Below are 22,098 nucleotides of genomic sequence, written 5' to 3' on the forward strand. Positions count from 1 at the left end.
GTACAGGCTGCGGCTGCCCAATACGTAGAGGAGGCGGTGAACAGGAGATGGAGGTGTCCAATCCGACGAGAATGAAGGGTGTAGAGGGACAATGATGAGGGTGTAGGGCAGCGGCGGACCGCGGACCCGGTGAAGTAGGTGGTAGCGAGGACAAGCCGTGAACATGTGACATCGATGGCTAGGATTCGGGTATGGGCAACATACGTGTGACGGCGATGGCATGGGTTCGAGGATGGACAAATGAGTTGAGGAGGCGGCTGGAGAAAGGGGAGTCAGATCGATCGTCCAATCCGGTATAGATGATTTAGGCTGTTGGATGCGTCACATGATGATGATAAGTAAATCATGTTTTTGCACTATATGGTAGATTCAAAATCTTTTATATTTTGGAACCATAATTCAAAATTCAACATTTGAGCACACGATAAATTTAACTATATGCCAGGATGCCACTCCATTTAGCTGGCTTTAACAAAATACCATCCTCTAGCATGGTTTTGTAAAAATGCTACCCCTATCTAATTTTCTTAACAAAATACCACTCCACTATATTTGAAGCTGTATTCTCATTTTTTTCCATCCAAAAATACACGAAATGTCAAAAATGCCCCTCTCCTATAATGACCTAGATAACGAATGCTGTGCACTCTGGACAGAACAGATCTAGCTCCTCAGCCACGGCCGACGCCGCCGGAACCGTGGTTCGCCGCCGATCTGCCGCCTCCTCCCGCCGCCGGCTTCCCCGGCCGCCGCCTCCTCCTCCAGCCGCCGGACCACTGGTGACGCCGCCTCCCCCGGCCTCCACCCCCCCCCACCCCCGACCGCCGCCGCCGCCTTCCCCTGCACTGCAGCCAGCTCGCCTCCCCGCCCGCCCCCGGCCTGCCCCGGCCAGCTCTCCTCCCCCGGCAGTGGCTGTCGTCGCATTCACGATCTAAATCAGAATAGGAGAGGTGCATGTTTGACATTTCACGTATTTTTTGGATGCAAAAAAAATGAGAATACAGCTTCAAATATAGTGGAGTGGCATATAGTTAAATTTCTCGAGCAATCTTTTGACTTAACCTTAGTATTCGCTAAACATTTAGAAATGCTTATATTTTGGAACGGATGTAGTATATGATGTACTATTGTTGGTATCCTCTGTAGCTCTGCTTATTTGGTACGATTATGCCATTCTCTTTTCCATATCTACCCACTCTGAAGTTTGCTACACATGAATATGGGTTTTGTCTGTTGTCTGATAGGTTTGATCTATGGCATAGCACTTGCTTTTGTTAGCCATTAGATTGTGCATATGATTCTGATTGTTGCATTCCATCTCTGAGCAAATTTTGAATGCTTATATGTTGTTTCTGGCGTACTTAATTCCATTTGGTTATGTTACTCTTTAGTTGTGCTGTTGTGCACGCTATTCCGCTTGTGTTTTTATCTGACCAAACTTCCATGGCCTTGTGCCACTGGATTTTGCACATGTTATGGCACTGACTTAAATCATCCTTTATTGGACCTTTTTACCATAAAAATTTGCTATGTCTTATGAACCCTATTCTTTGATTATTTGTTGGTTTATTACTAAAAGGAACATCTGGAAATGTTTGTTCACCCTTGTCGTCAGACGTACTGCATAGTTTTAACGATCTAACACCTTCTGTGCATTTATCCATTCTGTACAAACTACTTACACATGCATCAATTTTTTCCTTTTCAGATTGGAAGTGATAGCTGCTTACCATTGAGTCTTGACTCCCTTTTGTTGTTGTCACAATGTCGGGCCTGCTGAATGTATGTGCGACCTTACAACCGAATTATTGTGCTTTCAGTTGATATCCCTAATTTTCCAGTTCTATTTTTTTACTTGCTGTCTCTTTGACTAGTTTGTTTATGCTGCATCTTCACATAGATAACAAGCAATAAATTCATCTTTTAACTCTTCATAATTGCTCTCTATTATAGCATATCATTGATTTATTTATATTTTATACACATTTATTTTCTAAAATTGTGCTATTGTTCTGTTTCAGTATTCGTTTTCTTTACCATCCTTACATTAGTTATGTTAGTTGAAACTCTTCATATGAAAGTTCAAGCCTGACAGTTCACATAAGAATTACGATGGTAGCAAATATTAGCATATATTGTCTAATCAACCTATGCATGTGCAGCCGTGCAGGCACTGCACATTATGAGCTATTTCTGTACTAGGTAGTTGGGTTGGGCATTATTTATTTATTTGTTATTCTGTTGCTTAACCCAGCATGGGTTTGCTTTTGAAGATAGTTGTGCTTCCATATGGCCTGCTTTATTATTTCTTTTGACAACTTGATGTTTTTCCCTGGCAGTCAAACCTGAACAATTCTGCATCAAATCTTCAAGATTCAACCGGAAGGCCATTTACAGCATCCTTTTCTGGTCAATCTGGATCAGTTTCAGGGGGTTTCCATCACTCTGGTGAGCTTATAATAAAATAGCTTGGTTAATTTGTTTGTGCAATGCCACATTCATGATATAAACCTTCTTGGCTTTTTTCAAGGCTTGCACAACATGCATCCAAATTTTAATCTGCCACTTGCTCAGAGGAATGCTGCCATGAGTGGCCTTCCATCCTCTGGGGTTCAACAGCCTGGAGGGAGCATATCTGGGAGATTTAGTTCAGCCAACCTCCCAGTTGGGATGTCTCAGGTTGTAAATATTGATATTGCAATTCTATTATTTATGCTGATTGCGTATGTAAACTAAGGCACAATATTGCTGGTTGAAATGGTTGCGTAATCTTGCAATGCTTCTATTTTCATTGCAGATTCCTCATGGGCATTCAGGAGTCAGTGGTAGAGGAATGAATGTTGGCGGAGGTCCAGCATTTAGTAGTAGTCTGAATATCGGTGGTACCATTCAAGGCTTATCATCAAACTTGGGTGCTGGTGGTAGCCGGAATTCTGTTCCTGGGATGTCAGTATCTCCATCTTTGGGAAATTTGGGTCCTAGGATCACTGGTTCTGTAGGAAATATTGTGGGTGGAAGTAACATTGGAAGGAATATAAGCTCTGGTGGTTTATCTGTTCCAAGCATAGCATCACGCATGAATTTGAGTGGCAATGTTGGCAGTGGCGGTCTAAATGTCCAAGGATCCAGCAGGATGATGAATGGCATTCTTCAGCAAGGTAAATATTGAACATACTGCACAAATAGGTTGAATTTATTACTCCATAGAGTCAAATACTTTTATGTGGTCATCCCTTCAGGACTGCTTCTCTATTATTAACTTTAACACAAGTTGTTCTTTATGTGCTATGCTGTTTTTTAATCTTAGTGAGTTTTCTTTTAGGTACAGAGTTCCCCTCTTTCTTGACATAAAACTTGGGCATAAGTAACAAGTGCTCAAAAATACCCCAATGATATACATTTAATGATTTTTTAATAATGTTCCTAAGTAACTGCCAATAGTTTTCCTTTAAAGTTAGTATCGTTGTGCTGTTAGTGAGCAAATTGAAAAGTTTTGATAAGTGGGGATTATGACCATAAACATGAAAAACCTAATGCCTGAACTGGCTTCACACCTAAATCACGTAATCACCCATACCTCAAGTTTCAGCTTCAGCTTGATGAAGTATTGACCACAAGCTATCTGCTGGAGTAATTGGTGCCTTCACTGTGTATCCAACACTATACAGCTTATGTGTTATCATCTCTTTTGTGTTCCCTTGCATGGAAAAGTTACTTGCAATATTGCCTTTGTAGTGTAGTAACCATGGACCATGGTTAAGGCAGTAAGGCGGCCTAAGGCAACCCCACACTGCCTTACCGCCATAGTGGTAAGGCGTAAGGCGAGGCGATGCCTTAGACAATTCCAAACTAATAAGGTGGCAAACAAAATAATCTAATATGATAACAAATCAAACATGCATTTTAACAACAGTATAGTACATATTATAATACCTATATATACCTTGTTGTTGACCACCCTTGAACCCACAACATAGTAGCAGATGAAGGAGCAGAGCAGATGGGATGTAGAAGAGGGGAAAGAAAGACCAAAAGAGAGCAGCAGAGGAAGGATCAGAGCAGAGGAAGGAGCAGAACAGAATCAGAGGGTGGAAGGGGAGAGAAGAAATTATAGCGTACCCATTCAATTTTGTCCATGTAGGCCTACGATGATGGTGCAGTTGCAGAGGAGCAGAGCAGAGGAAGGAGCAGAACAGGATCATTGCAGGCAGCAGATGGGATCGCCGCTAGGGATGGAGACGTCGCCAGGGATGGATCGCTACAGTCTGACTCCAGCGATTCTCTCTTCTGTTACTTTCTCCCTAATCTGGTGGGGTTTGGCGTGTAGGGCCCCCTTTCACCCCAAAAATTGGTGCTTCTGTTGTCCTATTTCACGTCCAAGGGTCCATCGCCCCAATTTTTTGCCCCCTTTTGGCCAGATTGGGCAAAAAATCACGCCCTCGCCTCCCTATGGCGTCTCAGGACACAATATTGACGCCATAGTGATGCCTTGGGCAAAAGGCGGGCGGCATACTCAATCCTATAAGGTGGGATAGACTCCCTGACTCCTGCCAGCGCCTTACCGCTATAATGACGCCATAGCGACACTATGGTGACGCCTTAACAACCATGTTAGTAACATTCAATTGAACAATCTTAGCATTCATTGCATTCTAAAAGAACACCAACCTATATTGGTTGCATCGACAGGAATTAAGATTATAAATGGAAATACCAAAAGTAAAAGCATTTGATACTGGAATATTTATTGCTTAATTTGATAATTGCTAATTTTGTTTATGGTATTATAATATGATTTATGGAAGTAATATAATGCTGATAAATGCTTGGAAAGTTTATATTTTCTATAGCTGTGATGTCATGTCTCTGTAATAGTTTACTATTTAACAAGAGGTATATTGCCTCAGCTTATATCTATTCTAGTGAAAGCCTGTTAGTATTTTCATTCAGCCATTTTTCTTTTAAATCCCTGGGATCAGGATCACCTCAAATGATGAACATGATGGGAAGTTCATATCCGACATCTGGAGGTTCATTATCTCAGAACCAAATACAAGGAGGAAATAATTCCCTTGGTTCCATGGGGATGCTGCATGATGCCAGTGACAATGCTCCATTTGACATGAATGATTTTCCCCAATTGACTGGTCGGCCTAGTTCTGCTGGTGGCCCACAAGGACAATATGGTAATAATTTCAAAGATATTATTCATTAACTGGGAGGACACCTTGACAATTTTCCCTTTCTATGAATAGCAGGCTCACTACGGAAGCAAGGAGTTGGTGTTAACACCATTGTTCAGCAAAACCAGGAATTCAGCATTCAAAATGAAGACTTCCCAGCTTTACCTGGATACAAAGGTGGCTACAGATATACTATTTCTAGAGCTGTCTGTTTATCCAGTGAGGATATCTTGATTATACTTGTTGTATTGTGCAATATCTTTTTAGTAGTGTTACCGTCAGCTGCTTGTCTATTACAGTTTGTTGTCTCAACTTTCAACTGGCCTTTGCTAGCTTGTTATAGAGTGATGTGTTACAAACTCCTATTTTCTTTGACATTTCATCTTTTATGAAAGACTGACATCTTTATTCTCATGCTACTGAATGGTTATTAGTCCCATTCATATATGATATACTTGCTGTGGCATTTCAACCTTTCGTTGATTTAAGACAGCCTAGGAATTAGACTATGTGCCAGAAACTACAATTATGATATTGGAACAATTGGGATTGCCACAAGTCATCATTAAACATCAATGACTGACAATGAAAATATGCTAAACCATTGCTGGGAGAAAGGATCCATCTGCAGCCTCCAAATATCGGCAAATGTCCTAGCAATCCCATTGTCTCTGTTTCCATTGCCAAAACAAGTGCACTTGAATTTGGGCATGAAATTGTAGCATATGTTGTTGAAGACATGATTTTAACATCCACATGGGTGAAGCTTTTGTTTAGTTTTTGACGATGGTAGTAAAGGGTTTTATTGTCGCAACTCGTACATAGTTTTTGGTACTCTCTTAGCTTAACTGGCTATTGTGTTGTTTATGACTACTGAAATGGTCATACAGAGAAATGAACCAGTAGGCAATGCATAATGTGGTATAGAAGCTAAGATGACCATGCAGAGAAATTGTCACACAAGATGTTAACGGCCAATTCAATTGGGCAAGTGTACAATCATACCTGTCACGGCAGTAAACTAACTGAAGGGAAACTTAGATCTTCTGACCGATCTGATTCAACCCAAAGTAGATCAAAAGTATGTGAGAAAACGCGAATTTATTTTTGCCCCATGTGCCCAGCGGGGTTACATGTTTGAGGCAACTGCGATTGAAGCCTTGTGGCAACTCCAAAAATTATGGGACTTGTTTGGGAAGGTTTGTGATGGTGAAAATAATATCTGTAATCTTTTTTGCAAATTTTAGGACTGCAGATTTCCTTCATACAGAAATTTGCAATAGTTACTAATCATATTTGAAGATATTTATTCGAATACTATTTACTGCACGTGGCTTGATTTTGGATTCATGGAGCTTGTGGACTAAATTTGAGGATGTTCTCGGATAATACCACTTAAAAAATTTAGATGCATATTTGGTACTAAGAGTTTATGGTCATAACTGTCAGTTTGGTGGCACATGGGCAAGCATCACAGCTTTGTTTTATATTGCATATGTTGGTGTGCCGAAAGTGTTCTTCAAAGTCTGAGCATAGCTTTTGAATCATCTTGCTAGAAATTTCTTGCCATTTTTATGATTGGGTTGCTTGTTGATTTCTTTTGTCAGTGTCACGTATTTTGGATGGTTGTCGTCTATTTCCTTCCTTTTGAATATATTACTTGTCACGTGTTTTAGATGGTCATAACCTGCTACTTGCCTTTTGAGTTTATTACATGATCATACGATATACTTCCTTAAATGCTGTTTTGTTTCACATCGCACTATCATAACCGATTCGTTTCTTTGCCGTTTGCTGAGTTGTGCAAAGTAACTAACCTTTTTGAATTATCAGGTAGCACTTCAGATTATGCTATGGAGTTGCATCACAAGGAACAACTTCATGACAATATACCTGTTATGCAAGCACAGCAATATCCAGTGCATTCCTGTTCTGAAATCTGAATTTTCCACAATCTGTTCTCGGCATTTTTAGTTTTGTTTGACAAATTTGCACATTTGCGCAGATGTCAAGGTCAGTCGGCTTTAATTTAGGAAGTAACTACCCATCAAATCGTCAGCAACACCAGCAAGGTGCTAATTCAGTAAGTACTTTTGGAAATTCTTAAAACTCGACAATCAATGTCTACCGCATTTACCATGGTTCTGATCAGGCATGTATCCAGCTCGGCTCGGCTGTTTTGACCCTTTGATGCAAGTAATAATAATCTCAATTATGATTTATCAGGTTCAGAATGCTGGTCCCCAAAATATCGGGCTAAGACCGCTAAATTCTCCAAGTCAAACGTCTAGTTTGGGATCATACGAGCAACTTATCCAGCAATACCAGCAACCTCAGACTCAAAATCCTTTCAGATTGCAGCAGGTGTCTTCAGCTACACAGTCATATAGGGATCAAAGTGTAAAGTCCATCCAGGCAGGGCAAACACCACCTGATCCATATGGCTTGATGGGATTGCTGGGGGTTATCAGGATGAATGATGCTGACTTAGCATCTCTTGCTTTAGGAATAGATTTGACAACGTTGGGTTTAAACTTAAACTCACCAGACAATCTGTACAAGACATTTGGCTCTCCTTGGTCAAATGATCCAGCAAAAGGAGAACCTGAGTTTCATATTCCAGCCTGCTACTCTGCTGAGCAACCTCCACCGCTGCAGGTAAGCTGCCAATCATCGCACACTATTCTTTAAGCTGTATAGCTTGTTTTGCTTTTACCATCTTCTATTGGATGTTGACTATAATTATTTCCTAAACTACTTATTCTTAAACATACTCAGAATCTATTGTCTCAGATGTGTCTGCTTCATATCTCATATATATTTGTAACATATTGTCTTTTGCAGCCTATACATTATCAGAAGTTCCAGACATTAACGCTATTTTACATCTTCTATAGGTACATCTACAATGTGTTCCACTGAAATTCTGTTAGGCTTGTCCATTAGTTGCAACAAATAATGTGATTATCATTTGGTTTTGATGAAAAATTACCAATTTTGTTTGTTTTGCAGCATGCCAAGGGATGAAGCTCAGTTATGTGCTGCCAATGAGTTGTGAGTACACAGTTTTGCTTGTCTTGTCATTTACATATCTTGTCACTAGGGATTGATTTAATGATTTTGATTTGCATAGTCCTGCCATCCATGTTTATTTGTGGAAAAGTCCAATGCATATGTGCCCTGAGATAATTCTCAAAAACCATTAAACTAGTTGCTGCTTAGACCATTGGAGCTTGTTTCCTCTGGTTACACATGACAAATCCTTCTGTCTTAAATGGGTGCAAACTGAGCTCATACATTGCTTTGCAACATCAAAGTTAACAGTGACAATTAGATTGGTCACAATGTCACATCATGGCCATCCGTCCACCAAAATTTCATAATATAAGCTGAAGTTGATAATGGGTGTGGATAGACTGGACTGAAGCTGATCTATATGCTGGGTGGGACCTGCATTGTGGTTTAGTTTAGACCAGCTTGGATACTGTATGGGACTGGTGGACTACCAATTGTTTTTGGGATTAACTCTAAATTACACCCCTCAACATCAATTGCCTTGAAAGGTACACATAGGACTAGTTCATAGTCTGAATGAAATACTATTTACTGCACAACATGAGAACATGTTCCATAATCCTGAATTATTCTAGAGTTTAAGCCTTGAAATGGCAGTGTCAAACTGTTTGGTTTTCCATAACTATTTTGTTCATTTCACCTTTCAAATAACAAAGCTATCTTTCCTATTAATTCATTTTGTTGATATTTAGGTTTGCTTTGTGTGCCTTGAGGCTTGAGCTAACCATTTTAGGATATTGGCCACAGATTACTTCCTTATAATTTTATTAATATCTTATACTACCTCCGTCCCAAAATACTGGTTCTTTCTAAAATTGTAAACCTGTCCCAAAATAGTTGTCATCCTAGAGCACTAATTGTCCCATCAAACACCTCTCAGTTATTATTTTTTCTTTATCATACCACTAACTACCTACTCACCCTTAATCATACAATATTTAATAAGGGGTATTATAGTCTTTTCTTCTCAAACCTTAGTATACACTAAACAACCTAGAAAGACAAGTATTGTGGGGCAGAGAAAGTACTACATACCTCAAATATGAGGAACCTTGCCCACCATGAAATGCAGCGCAGCACAACCAAATACAAAATGGAGCTTAAATCGTCCTTTACTTCTAATACTGTTCAAATGAACCATGTTATCTGTCCATGCAGGTATAGTCGAGGATGGTTTTACCACAAAGAAGTGCGGTTGTGGCTCACCAGAATTCCAAATGTTGAGCCTCTTGTCAAAACTCCTCACTATGAACGAGGATCTTATGGTTGCTTTGACCCAAACAACTGGGAGACAATCCGCAAGGTTTGATCATGTAAAGTAGTATCGTATGAGATTTTCTTTGTGCATAATTGCGGATTATGATTGCATATGTCTCTTTGCAGGACAACTTTGTTCTCCATTATGATCAAATAGAGAAGCCAGCCATCCCTTCATCCCAAAATGTTAGGTGAAACATTTCTGGGTAAGTCCATCCAGAGTTCCAGATATTCTCCAGTTCTTATGTTCAGATGCCTCCTGCTCAAGTTTTAAGCGGGAGGAAAATACTTTTGTTTGTGCTGATGCTAAATGTTATTAACCAGTTATCACACCTATGAAACTTTTCTGCCTAATTAATACTCTGTATTTGTTGTTTGAAAGAAGATATCATCTGTGTTAAGTTTTTGTTCTAGATAATTATATTAGGGTTTTCTGCTGACATACTTGAAATCTTACTGATATCTAACCGCACGAATTAAGACCTCAAGAAAACTTTGGTCTCATGTGCTTATTTGTGTTTGACTTTGGATTAACTCATTACTGAGAAATTCTACCTTTTGCATTTTAATTTTATTGTGTAGCTTGGAAATAACATCGCTTCCTCTTTTTTTGCTTTGACAGGACAGTGATAACTCTGAAGCTAGACCATGCCGATCTACAGAGGGGAGACTGCAGAACAAAAGCATGAATGCTTAGCCCTTGTAATTAAATTAAAGTGGTGAAGGTTTCCTTTAATCGTTTGGAGCTTACATCAAAATTTCCTTAGAACTAAACTTTTAGGAGTAAGTCTTATACAGCTTCTTTGTCAGTAATGCTTTTGGTGACCAAAGTTAGTTGGAAGATTCCGTTAAAGCTGGATTGATTAATAGATAGATGATAACTAGATGGATAGGCACACAAATTGGGCCGGGTAGAATTTTATTGGAGTGTTTGTTTTGCTACCCTACCAAGAGGAGTAGCAATTCAAATTATAGAGTTATTGCCTTGTGTAACCTTTTTTTTTTTCTGTCCAGCTGACTAGGAACCTGAAATGAAATGATATAGCTAAAAATTGTGAAGTGAGAATTGGTTATAGTTCATCAACCTTTCCCCAGTTTATACCGCTATTGCAGAAATTTCTAAGATGTAATTGTATTTAAATGAAAAAAAATACAAAATTATTTGTAAGAGAAACCGTGAAGCTAGTACACTGCCGTATCTGGCCAAAGGATGGTTAATAGGACCTCGTCCTACTGAGGTGCGGACATGTACTAGATTTGTTTTTTCTTCAATATTAGAAAATATTTTTATGATTTTTCATGAAAACATTACTATTTCTAGAAAAAGAAATCCGAGATAAGCGCTCTTAACGACATTATTATTTCTAAACATATATTTTTTTATCGTTGCTATGACAGGATTGTAGTTTCATAACTGCACCTCTTAGATGCTAATGAATCTGGTCACACATATAAAACATATTTAGAGTCTATTTGGTTTGGAGAAATTTTAACTCATAAAAATAGAAAAAATGGAGGAATATAAATATATGCCTACATTATTCGTAAGAATTTTTTTAAAAGAGGTTTAAGTTGATGAAAATTTTCCTATCTTTTCACTATATAATTTGAAGGAAAGAGAAGTTTTGTCTAGTTTTCCTATACTTCATTTGTATAAATCAAATAGCTTTCATATATATAAATCTAATATTTAGGAATCCAATGCTTGGTTTTTACTCCACAATGAATAGCCCCTTAACATTGATCTATAGAATAAAGGAAAATTTACAACCGTGCTATTATAATTTTACAAATAAATAGCCCCTTAACATTAGAATAAAATAGCATATATGCATACAATGCAGCTAACGACGAAACCATTTCAAAAATAATACGCGCATGATGTTTCATTAACATAAAATTTTAGCCAACAACTACTTAATTAGAATTGATGTTTAGGAATGGCAATTGTGCTCATGGGTATGGGTACCTGTGGGTACCCGACCCGACGAGCATGGGTATGAATGTCATTTTTTCATCCGTGGACATGCTCGCCCGCGACCCGACTATATAGTGGGTAACAGCCGGGTTTTAAACTTTATCCGCGGGTAATTTGTACCCGACCCGAAAATTAAATAAAAGATGTTTAATAGACCTTTTATGTTCTGACCCAATTGGCCAATTTAGAAAATCATATATATACCAAAATAAAAACCCTAAAACTCCATCCATCTTTCCATCCTATCTGTTCGGTCAGCCACTCAGCCGTCAGCGTCCAAGGCAACAAGGCAGCAACTCAGCAAGGCCATCCTCTATTCCTCGGTTCCTCCGGAGTCTGGCCAGTGGCGGGCGAGAGGCCGGCCGAGCGATGGGTGGCTAGGCGGCGAGCTGGCGGCGAGCAGGCGGCCGAGAGACCGAGTGGCGGGCGGCTAGGTGGCGGGTGGGCGGCGAGCAGGCGGCTGAGTGGCGGGCCGGCGGCGAGCCAGCGGACGGGCGGCCGAGCGGAAGGGCTGGCGGCGAGCAGGCGGTCGAGCAGCGGGCCGGCGTCGAGCAGGCTGCCCAGCGGCGGGATGGTCGGCAGTCGGCCAAGCGGCGGGTATCTACCGGGTACCCGCTGGGTACCCGGACGCCCGGTGAGCACAGGTTTGGGTATAAAACTTTACCCGCTAACTAATTCGGGTACAGGTTCAGATATGGACGGACGGGTATTACGTCGGGCATGTTTGTGCTCCGCCCGTATCTAACCCATTGACATCCTTATTGATGTTACTAGATATGTATTGAAAAATACTTCCTTTATAATAATTATACTTATACTAATAGATTAACTTTTGATCAAACTGTTATCCTAGCAAAAAAAAAAAACCAAAACAAGCCTTATATATTCTGAAAAAACCGGAGGGAGGAAAACGTAACGCAGCCAGTTGCAAAACGGTGCTTAAATAAATGTAATAACAGCAAATCAATTTAACTTGAGTTACTCTAGGATCGGAGCCGGTCACGCAGCCGGCATGCATGCAGCTAGCTCAGATCACTCTCGCCACGCAACGCCCGATTCGATTCGATCCGATCCGATCCGATCCGCCTCCCCGCCAACGTAACGTACATCCATCATCGACGGCCTCCTCTATATAAAAGCCCGCGGCCCGCGCGCCCCTCCGCATCCACCGCCGCCGGCCACCGTGTCCTAGTAGCTAGCTAGCAACGCACCCACGCCCGCCCGCCCGGCCAGCCGTCGCCGGCGTCGTGCGTACGTCCGTCCTAGCTCCGCATCTCGATCCGCAGAGCAAGTATATATGGGTCTGCCGCTCGAGCAGTGGTGCGGCGGCGGGAAGGAGGAGCCCGCCGCGGCGGGGTGCAGGACGCCCGCCGGCCACCACCAGGGACGCGCGGCCGCGGGGGAGGCGGGATCAGGAGTAGTAGTAGCTGCTGCTGACTGCCCGGCGGCGCCGAGGAAGAAGAGGGCGGCGCCGGGCCCCGTCTCGCAGGAGCTGCGCAGGGAGTTCTACTCCGGCGCCGACATCGACGCCTTCTTCGCCGCCCACAACCTCTAGCTCGCCGACGCCGTGCTTGCATGCATGCACGTACGTGCTGAATAATGAAGACACGGCCTGCAGATAGCCGTGTGTCCGTGCAACAACTGAATATGCGTTAGCTAGTGCCGTTTGCTTCCTGATGGTGGCCTTCTGTTTACCGCGACAAGATCAAACGCCATGTGACATTACGTATGTACATTATATTACTAGTAACCAGTTTCAGTTTCTAATTTGAGCTTTTGTGTCCTATATGCATGCATGGCCGTGATAATAAAACTGCAATTGACAAAAAACAAAAACAAATGGCATATTACAAACAAAGAGTAATTATGAATAAAAATTTTATATACATGTTACTATAACGAAAAAAATCCAAAATCAACTTCGAATAAATTAAAAGTTTAAATTTTAGTTTATAAGTATAAGCAAGAGTGAAAAGACTAACCATATTCTCTTCTACTAGTGTACGTATGTTCGCAATTGTTGTTAACTGCCATATATACGTACGTACGTGTTCTCCTGCTGCTGTATATGTGCCTGGATCTGTCAGTGTCAGGTGATCTTACCTCACCTGCGTTGTCCATGCCTAATTGCTACAGCTTGTAATTTACCTACATGGATGGAAAATATACCATTACGATCGATTAACCCAGTGCATGTCCTGATGCCTACATGCATTTATATATCTTCCGATCAGTTAGTGAAATCAACCATTAATTCTAGTTACGTTATGTATATACACATGCACTTTCTTGTACGTTGCATTTCATAATTAAGAGGTCCAAACGCAACGCCAATTAAGCATTACTGTTCAGCACAAAACTATTCCAATTCCCTTCTGATTTGTAGTTTGTGCGTACACTGCTTGATGGTTAATTAGATAGTCCTCTGTTTCATATTATAAAATATTTTAGCGATGTCTAAATTCATCTATATATATATTGTTTAGATTTATTAACATTAGTATAAATCTAGATGATGTTAGAAAGTCTTATTTTTTGAAAATAGACAGAGGTATAGCTATACACATATATATATATATATATATATATATCACTCGATTGGTGTATCACATGTAAGATGTCAGCAGATCACATTCAAAACCGATCGATATATATGACCCTAGCTAGGCCAGCTTGTATGATGTGTCCTTAATTCGCACCTGGTTGTCCTGTACTTTAGTCTTAGTACTGTGGTACTACACATTTCCAACTGCAACTACTGATCACTATCGTTTCTACTAGCAGCTAGCTTTGCCCTGGAACTGGAAGTCTGGAACAAGAGGCAGAGCTCTCCATCTTACAGAGGCATCCAAAGCAGAGGAATCTATAGCAAACGTACAAAATACTTACACTACACATATGCTTTTTGCTTCTCAAAAGAAATAAACCTAAGAATGTGATGTTACCTGCTCCTCTGCTCTCCTAATATAAATACATTTCTTGAACTGTAGAGTTAAATTAGTTGTAAGAAAAAATAACTTAAATGTCCATCATAAAATAAAAACATTATATGGAGCGAGAGGTAGACGTAGACGGTGGTAAAATGGACAGATAAATTTGAATATAAGTTAATTAATTGATAGAACAACTCGTGCTTTATAGATGCATTCTTTGTGGGAAAAAATGAATTTGGAAAACTTATTATGCGATAGAGGATTTATAGCACTAACATATGTCCTATTCACTCCTAATTGTATTTATTCTGGGGTGGAGGATACATGCATGCAGGGAAACTAGCTATGATACGATATTAACTTTATCATGCTATGAGTGGTACGAGCTTTCTACTGGCCTTCAGCTGCTCTCCAGAGCACACCAGGCCTGGATGAGTGAAAACTTTACACAAAATATTCAGGTGCTCTACTCCATATCCTGTACTAGTTAGTACATGCAGAGACAGGGAGTCAGAGAGAGAGAGAGAGATTTGCACATGCTGAGATATTCTCCATGAAGCAGCAGGCCACCAGCAGGGACCATTTTGCCTGGACCTGGGGTACCTGCTTGAGTAGTGCACTTGTGCATGTGAAGTGGACCCATTGCAGACTTGCAGTGAGAGATGTGCATTCCCCATTGGCCAAGCAAAGGATAAAGATATGATCTTGGTTGTACATTAATTATTAGAGGACTAATTAGCAGATCATCTATATCCTAAAAATAGATGATATGAGTAGAAACAGGAGTTCCAGCAGGTCATCTAATCCACAAAATCCAAAAGACAGCCCAAGGATATATACAACTAAGGTGTTGTAGCAGTGGTAGGGGTGAAAACGGTGAAAAAGAACTCTTTCCTATTTCCATTTCCATTTTTTTTGTTCGGAAGCGAAAATAGAGTGGTTCAGATGAAAACGGAAATGATATCGGCGTGTCAGAATTCTGGAAACGATACCACTGAAACAAAAATATATGGATATCGGTCGATAAGCGAAAATACATATTGAAAATAACGATATATAGCATTACATATAAGGATAAGTGCATTATAGATTGACAATACCAATTCATACTCACATCATATCAGTTAATACTATACTAAGTATAGTATAGACAATCAACAAAACTGCGACGATATAACAAACGATACCGCTGAAGAGTGAAGACGAGAGGAGTAGAAGAATATGATGAGGCGGCACTGCAGCCTGTACGGCTCAAGGAGGCCCTTGTGTGCAGCTCCTATTGTCGCACACGCTCGTCGTGGCGCCCGACCCAGCGCCCCGATGGCTGCTCCAGATAAGCGAGGCACAACAGTTTGTGGTGCCTAGACGCACCTCAGGACGATCTATGACCTGCGTCGACCTGGCGGTTTTGTGGTGCTTTCGGAAATTTTTGGAAATTTATAGTCCAATATGGAATTTGGACTGAACGGTTGGAGAAAAAAATACATTACTTCTTCCATTATTGTTTTTGGATAACTTTACTATTTTTGTTTCTGAGAACTGCTAAACGGTCAGAAAAAATCCGGAAACGGAAGCCAGTGCGGCCAAGAGTTTTCAACCCTGGCAGTAGCATCCTCCCCTGCAAGCGTTGCGTACGCTATGGTCGATGCAAGCTGGGTATAGCTAGCGGTGGGGACAGGATCGATGCTAGTAGCTGCAGGAGTAGTAGCAATGCAGGGACCAGCGCGCGAGAGAGCGGTGGGTATGAACGTGCATGTGATCGATGAGACTATGCACACGGCAAGTTAGCTGCAGTAGCCGACGTACGGCCAAGAGCAGGTCCAACAGCTATAAATATATTTTAAAGAGATAAGTGGAAAGAGAAGTGAGGTAGGCTACTAATTTATAGACAGATGTACACGGGCTTTGAGACAAAATATATATATGACATGTGAAATCATATATTGATGTTTTGTAAGTAACTATTATATGAATTAGCTATTAGATTGACTATATATAAATTAGAGCCAATAATTGGCTATACCAGTGAACTTGCTCTAATCCAATAAATGAACGGCAGCTTGTGTCCTTTGTGGGACATCATGCAACCTAATCAATTGCATCCGCGTGTATGTTATGTATGCTTGTTTTGTAATACTGCACGACAGCGTAAACAGGGGAAAAAAAAAGGTGAAAGGGTCCCGTCTTTTCGCTCACGTGAAATGCTTATAATAAGTCGAAATTTAAATTTAGACTTGATTTTAAGGTTTTTTTAGTAATTTATTTTTCAATACTTGGACCGTTAATAACATGTATAAAAGTTTAATCATAAATTTATTTGAGCGAAATAAATTTCAGCGAAATTGTTAGCATTTATTTTCATGAAAAGAAATATTTCCTCCTTCTCTAAATGTTCGACGACATTGACTTTTTATACACGTTTGACTATTTATCTTATTCAATAAAGTTATATAATTATTAATTATTTTTATATCATTTCATTTATTGTTAGATATACTTTTATGTATATATATATATATAGCTTTATATATTTAGCAAAATTTTTTAATAAAAAATCAACGGCCTAATACATTTAGGAAGGGAGATAGTACATACTTTCTGTAGACAGAGTGAGCGCGCGCTCTAGCCGGCCTCTCTGAGTTCTGCGTGGAGTACTTCATCGTGTCTGTTGGTTGGTTTGTTAGTTAGTTAGTTGACTTCTCTCGTTTCTTTCCTGCGCATGTGCTACTGATAAGACGGCTGGCAAAATAGATCGACAGATGGAAATTTAAAGGCATCATTTTTAGGTTTCTTTTCTACGTCGATTCCCGGCAAAGATACAAGTTTTTCGTGTCCAGAAAAAAAAACCATTTGGAAACTGATTTTTTTTGGGACAATCACAGTCCAACTTCTCATTGCAGAAACTACTTTCTCCGTCCCACAATAAATATATTTTTGCATAGTTTATGTTCAACGTTTGATCGTCCGTTTTATTTTTTTTAAAAAATAATTAGTGTATTTATTGTTATTAGATGATAAAACATAAATAGCGACGGACAGTTCAACATAAACCATGCAAAACTGCAGTAGAAATATTTCTAGTACCGAAGTGGTAATTAACTACTGCGTAGAGTATAGCTTGCTAAGCCGAAATGCCATCCATGCATCAATTAATGTAGAATGCATATCCTCTGCTGCATTACTGCTCACTGACCAGTGGATCCCACAGGCTGCAGGAGCAGTACTATAGATGATCTTAATTCATTAATGTATGCAACGGCTAGATATATATCATGGATGATCACCTGATGATCAGAGAGAGGAACTGAGGTCAAAGTGAGAGGTGGATATGCAATGATGATCGATCGAGTTGGTTTGTACCCTGTCCTTTGTGGCAAGACCCCAGCCTTGCATTGCATGGCAGCTCGATCCTATTCCTGGCCCTGATCTGCACCTTTATCCGCCTGCATGCTCTCTCATCGATCGCCTCATCGACAAGAGAAAAGAGAACTACTCATAAGTACTCACCCTACATTGCTAGCTCTACAACTATGCATGATATCTCCTCAGATCTCAATGATCAAAAGATAGAGCACAAATATATGCCTGCCTCTTCCCCTTTCTTCTCTAGTAGCTGGCTCTCCCTCGCTATAGGATCTGAGTCTCTCTCTGCAGCTAATAATTGAAGTGAAGGTCATTTGCGCAGAATGACGACCTAAAGCTATATAAAGCTAGTATACTCACGTGTGGGCCCATCACATATATGCATGCACGAAAAATCATCTGCTGGAGCTACAGTTGTCAAAAAGCTCGAAGCTCGTGAGCTGCTACTCGTTTTAGACTAGGTTCGAGCTCGGCTCGAGCTCCTAATGAGCTGAGCTCGAGACTAATCTGAAGCACACGAGCTTTCTTGAGCTTCTCATGAGCTTACCTATATATGTTATTTTTATTTTTTTATTTGATAAAATAATAGATTGAGGATAAATTATTACATATTTAAATGATAAATTAATTTGTATTAATATTATATATTAATTTTAAATCTCATTTATAATTTATTTAATATGGTTGACTTAAAATCAAAAAAATATCATCAAAATACTTATATCATATAGTCTAACCGAGCTCGAGTCGAGCTTGTCTAAGAGCCTGAAAGTTTGCTAGGTTGGATTCGAGCTCGGTTCAAGCTTGTGTCGAGCTCGAGCCTAGATAGGTCAGCTCGCTCGAGCTCGGCTCGTTCACAGCCCTAGCTAGAGCAGAGCTGAGTTAGGTACGGTATTATATATACTCTCTCGAATTTTCTTTTTATTTAACGCTATTGATTTTTTAATATATTGTTTGACTATTTGTTTTATTCGATATTTTTATACAAATACATAAGAAAAATATAAGTAATGCTTAAGGAGTCTTGATAGCGAATCAAGTCATAATAAAATAATTAATAATCATATAAATTTTTTAAATAAGATAAAATAGTCAAAAGATCGTAGCGTTAAATGGGAAAATTAAAAGCGAAGGGAGTATATATATAGCGTACGTAGGTGTGGATCGACAAGCACCAACTTGTGCACTGCAAGCTGATGCTGGACCTGGATCAGTAGTGGAGACGTGATGTGGCCCAGCTGCTACCCGCCCCGCCCGGACCCAATATATCGATCGGTTCATCAGGCTACCTCCCTCCCATCCGCTCCTACGTGCAGTGCAGCACCTGTTTCCTGTGAAATTCCTTCCACAACCCGGCGCAGCAAAGAGGTGATTGTCGGCTTAAAAAGTTGCTTTTTCAGAGAAAGATATACTTTTTCGCCCGTTCCAAAATTACAAATATTCATTTAAATAAAAACCATAAACACGGCTGGTTCCTTCAGCAAATATTAAGGTGGTGTCAAAAGATACCATTTTGATCACTTCGATGGTCGATTTTTTGACTTTTGAATGGTTTAGATTTCATTCGATTTCCAAGCTTACGGTTGGCTGGGGACCGAATTGCTGATGTGAAATATTTATGGGAATCAACACATAAATGCTTACATTGTGGTGCAAAATTTGAATTTCGAAAATGCTTATCTGAAACGAATACTCCCTTAGGGTATGGTAAAAAGAACATCTTATGGAAAATTCATAAAAAGTAACTCGATCAAGGAGTAGCTACCATAAGGATTGTTCCCTTGAGAGGTTATAAAAATTTACCATGGGCCATACCTGGGCCACATGCACCTGATGAAAAGCCTTTCATTGTGGCCCAGGTTTATAGCTTCAAATCTCAGTACAGTACTAGGTCAATTAATTCACAGCTCTTCACTAGACCATGATTAAACTTGTGTCAAAATAAACCCATGTAGGGCAATTAATTAATTAAAACTGATGATCCACTACAGTGTTACTAGCTCTTGACTATTACTGCTACAGGACAAACGGGTCGGGCTTAATGGAAACAAATTAAGCCCACGGATCAACCCAAACAGTCGAGCCAAAGCCAAAGAACGGGACCAAATTTTGCAGTAATGGACAAATCAAGAAACGACGAAAACGAGAATAATGAAAGGGCCCCCAAAAAATAAAGTCAAATATAATTATATGTGTGCATGACTGAATGCATATGATGATGAGGCCCAGGATTAATCAACTAATAATTTCACTCTTTATTTAACCACGTGCATGCATGGCCCATCCATCCATCTCTGTAATATTCTGTACGTACCAACATTACCATGTGTACATGTACTTTACATGTGTGGCGAATTAACACTTTGGTTTAATGTTACATTCACTTAATTATATTAATATATATGTCCTGCTCAACACCAAAATATATAGGGATAAATTTAGGGTGAAAGAATAATTAAGCAACATGAAATGGAACACTACTAGCATAGTAAATTTGATGTTGTAGTGTTGGAGTGGTGACATTTTTTTTTTGCAGTGATTAACGGCTGCTTGCTTTGTTACTTCGTTGGTTTTGTTGATTGATGATTAGGTTACCGACGTGCCTTAGCACCAGTTGCTTAGGCCATGGACGTCGACGAATTGGACCGCGTCGTCGACGTCCTTGCCGCCGCCGCTGCCGTCGTAGAGGCACTGCACCGGCAGGGCGCCGGCTTGGGTCGTCGTGGCTGCCGCTGCGGCCTGGAAGGCGCCGTCGAAGTAGTCGGACCACCTGAGCTCGTCGAGCACGCCGGCGTAGTGGCCGTCCGCCACGGGGTTGGCATTGTGGCCAAGGTCCAGCCACGGCTGCTGCAGGTTGGTGGCGGCGGCGGCGACGCTGGCGCCCTGCTCGGCGTCGGCCGCGGCGGGGCTGAGGCCGGCCAGCGAGGTGAGCGTGCTGGAGCTGGACGCCGAGGGGACGACGACCGCCGGCGCCGGGACGCCAGCGCAGTGCGCCAGCGCGTCCATGTCGAAGGCGGCGCATCCGGCGGCCGCGGCTTGCTGTAAGCTGTTCAGCGTGTGGTAGGCCGACGGCGCCGCCATCCCGTCGCCGGCGACCTCGGGCCAGTAGTCGAGCGGCATCTTGAGGCCCTCCAGCTGCAATGCGTCCACGAGATGAGGCGCCTGCTGCACGCCCGCGGCGGTCGTCGGTATCAGCTCGGCGTCGCTGAACACCGCGCGACAGGTGGCGGTCGGCCTCGACGACGCCGCCGGCACCACCACGCCTCGCGCGCCACCACCGGCGGCGCCGGCCGTAGTCGTCGCCGTCGTCGCGGTGGACGTGTCGGCGAGCGGCTTGTGGGTGGCGGGGTCGATGCCGCGGTCCCGGAGCTTCTTCTTGATGTACGAGTTCCAGAAGTTCTTGACCTCGTTGTCGGTCCTGCCGGGCAGCTGCGCCGCAATCTGCGACCACCTGGTGCACGCGCAGCCATGTCCGTCAGCCAGCCGGCCGGTGGCCGCCGGTGCAGTGCAGCAGCGAGCAGATGGATTGAATTGAATACATAGCACAGAAGCGAGAGAGCTGTACATACTTGTTTCCGAGCATGGAATGGAGCTGTATGATGAGGTCTTCTTCCTCCTGCGAGAACGTGCCTCTCTTGAGGTCTGGCCTCAGGTAGTTTATCCACCTCAACCTGCAGCTCTTGCCGCATCTCTCAAGGCCTACCACACATGATCGACCCAGCCAGTTCATAAAACCGAATTAATTAGCCAAGATCGAACACCACTGAACAAATTAAATATAGCATTGCATGGTAGAAAGAGCAACACAGATTTAGATGTTCTTGCTAGCTGCAGGAAGGAGAATCATATCAATCAGTGTACGTGCTCCATAATGCAGCACGAATTTGCGTGCGTGTGCAGACCTGCAAGCTTGGGGACGGAGCTCCAGCAACCGTGGCCATACTTGGCGATGTGGTTCATCAGCTTCTCGTCCTCCTCCGGCGACCAGAGCCCCCTCCTCAGCTTCTTCTTGTGGCAGCACGACTGCTTCGCCATGGCAGCTAGCTAGCTCTAGCTAGATTCTATCGATCGACCGAGCTAGCTAGCTCGCTAAGCTAAGCTAAGAGGCCAGGTAGGAGAAGCAGCTAGCCGCGAGCAGGTATAAAAGGGGAGGGGGAGGAGGAGGAGCAGCTGGGCGAGCAAGCCAGCCAGCTCATCATCTCAGCTCAGCTCAACGAAGACGAAGAAGAGGAGGAGGAGGAGGAGGGGCGGAGGTCGCTGTCAGGTAGGTGCCGGGACGCACAGTACAGGCTGCTGCTACAGTGCGTGC

General features: G+C 41.8%; 2 protein-coding genes and 1 non-coding gene across 5 annotated transcripts; 1 reads left to right on the forward strand and 2 right to left on the reverse strand.

The window, feature by feature from the left end:
* The first annotated feature begins 648 nt into the window (after positions 1-648).
* LOC102715562 (probable NOT transcription complex subunit VIP2) lies at positions 649-10,595 on the forward strand. 3 transcript variants are annotated; one of them, XM_015835446.2, is made up of 15 exons: positions 649-950; positions 1,709-1,782; positions 2,340-2,448; positions 2,531-2,679; positions 2,798-3,158; positions 4,980-5,186; positions 5,256-5,360; positions 7,017-7,102; positions 7,189-7,266; positions 7,410-7,841; positions 8,028-8,080; positions 8,196-8,237; positions 9,417-9,561; positions 9,642-9,721; positions 10,143-10,595. In XM_015835446.2, exons 2-14 carry the CDS (start codon positions 1,765-1,767, stop codon positions 9,708-9,710), a joined length of 1,854 nt encoding a protein of 617 aa, XP_015690932.2. In that variant the 5' UTR covers positions 649-950; positions 1,709-1,764; the 3' UTR covers positions 9,711-9,721; positions 10,143-10,595. The 3 variants fall into 3 exon arrangements, with proteins under 3 accessions (XP_015690932.2, XP_015690930.2, XP_015690933.2); XM_015835444.2 differs by having other exon boundaries at positions 651-950; positions 10,138-10,595; XM_015835447.2 differs by having other exon boundaries at positions 651-950; positions 5,259-5,360; positions 10,138-10,595.
* On the reverse strand, positions 2,368-2,448 carry LOC121054063. The gene has a single exon (XR_005811529.1). It is a non-coding gene; the product is annotated as a small nucleolar RNA snoR35 (small nucleolar RNA).
* A 9,446-nt stretch (positions 10,596-20,041) lies between the features above and the next one.
* On the reverse strand, positions 20,042-21,887 carry LOC102715838 (myb-related protein Hv33-like). The gene is made up of 3 exons (XM_040522239.1): positions 21,692-21,887; positions 21,359-21,488; positions 20,042-21,240 (listed from the first exon to the last, which is right to left on the reverse strand). The coding sequence occupies exons 1-3, from the start codon at positions 21,822-21,824 to the stop codon at positions 20,394-20,396; spliced, it is 1,110 nt and encodes a 369-aa protein (XP_040378173.1). The 5' UTR covers positions 21,825-21,887; the 3' UTR covers positions 20,042-20,393.
* Positions 21,888-22,098: the final 211 nt, after the last annotated feature.

Source organism: Oryza brachyantha, chromosome 3, assembly GCF_000231095.2.
Source record: "Oryza brachyantha chromosome 3, ObraRS2, whole genome shotgun sequence".
Taxonomy (NCBI): Eukaryota; Viridiplantae; Streptophyta; class Magnoliopsida; order Poales; family Poaceae; genus Oryza; species Oryza brachyantha.

Coding starts and splice junctions, on each gene's coding strand:
- LOC102715562 (XM_015835446.2), top strand. Junction 2,449..2,530: donor AGGGGGTTTCCATCACTCTG/GTGAGCTTATAA, acceptor GCTTTTTTCAAG/GCTTGCACAACATGCATCCA. Junction 5,187..5,255: donor TGGCCCACAAGGACAATATG/GTAATAATTTCA, acceptor TTCTATGAATAG/CAGGCTCACTACGGAAGCAA.
- LOC102715838 (XM_040522239.1), bottom strand. CDS start 21,824: ATGGCGAAGCAGTCGTGCTGCCACAAGAAGAAGCTGAGGAGGGGGCTC. Junction 21,489..21,691: donor CTCCGTCCCCAAGCTTGCAG/GTCTGCACACGC, acceptor CATGTGTGGTAG/GCCTTGAGAGATGCGGCAAG. Junction 21,241..21,358: donor CATTCCATGCTCGGAAACAA/GTATGTACAGCT, acceptor CGCGTGCACCAG/GTGGTCGCAGATTGCGGCGC.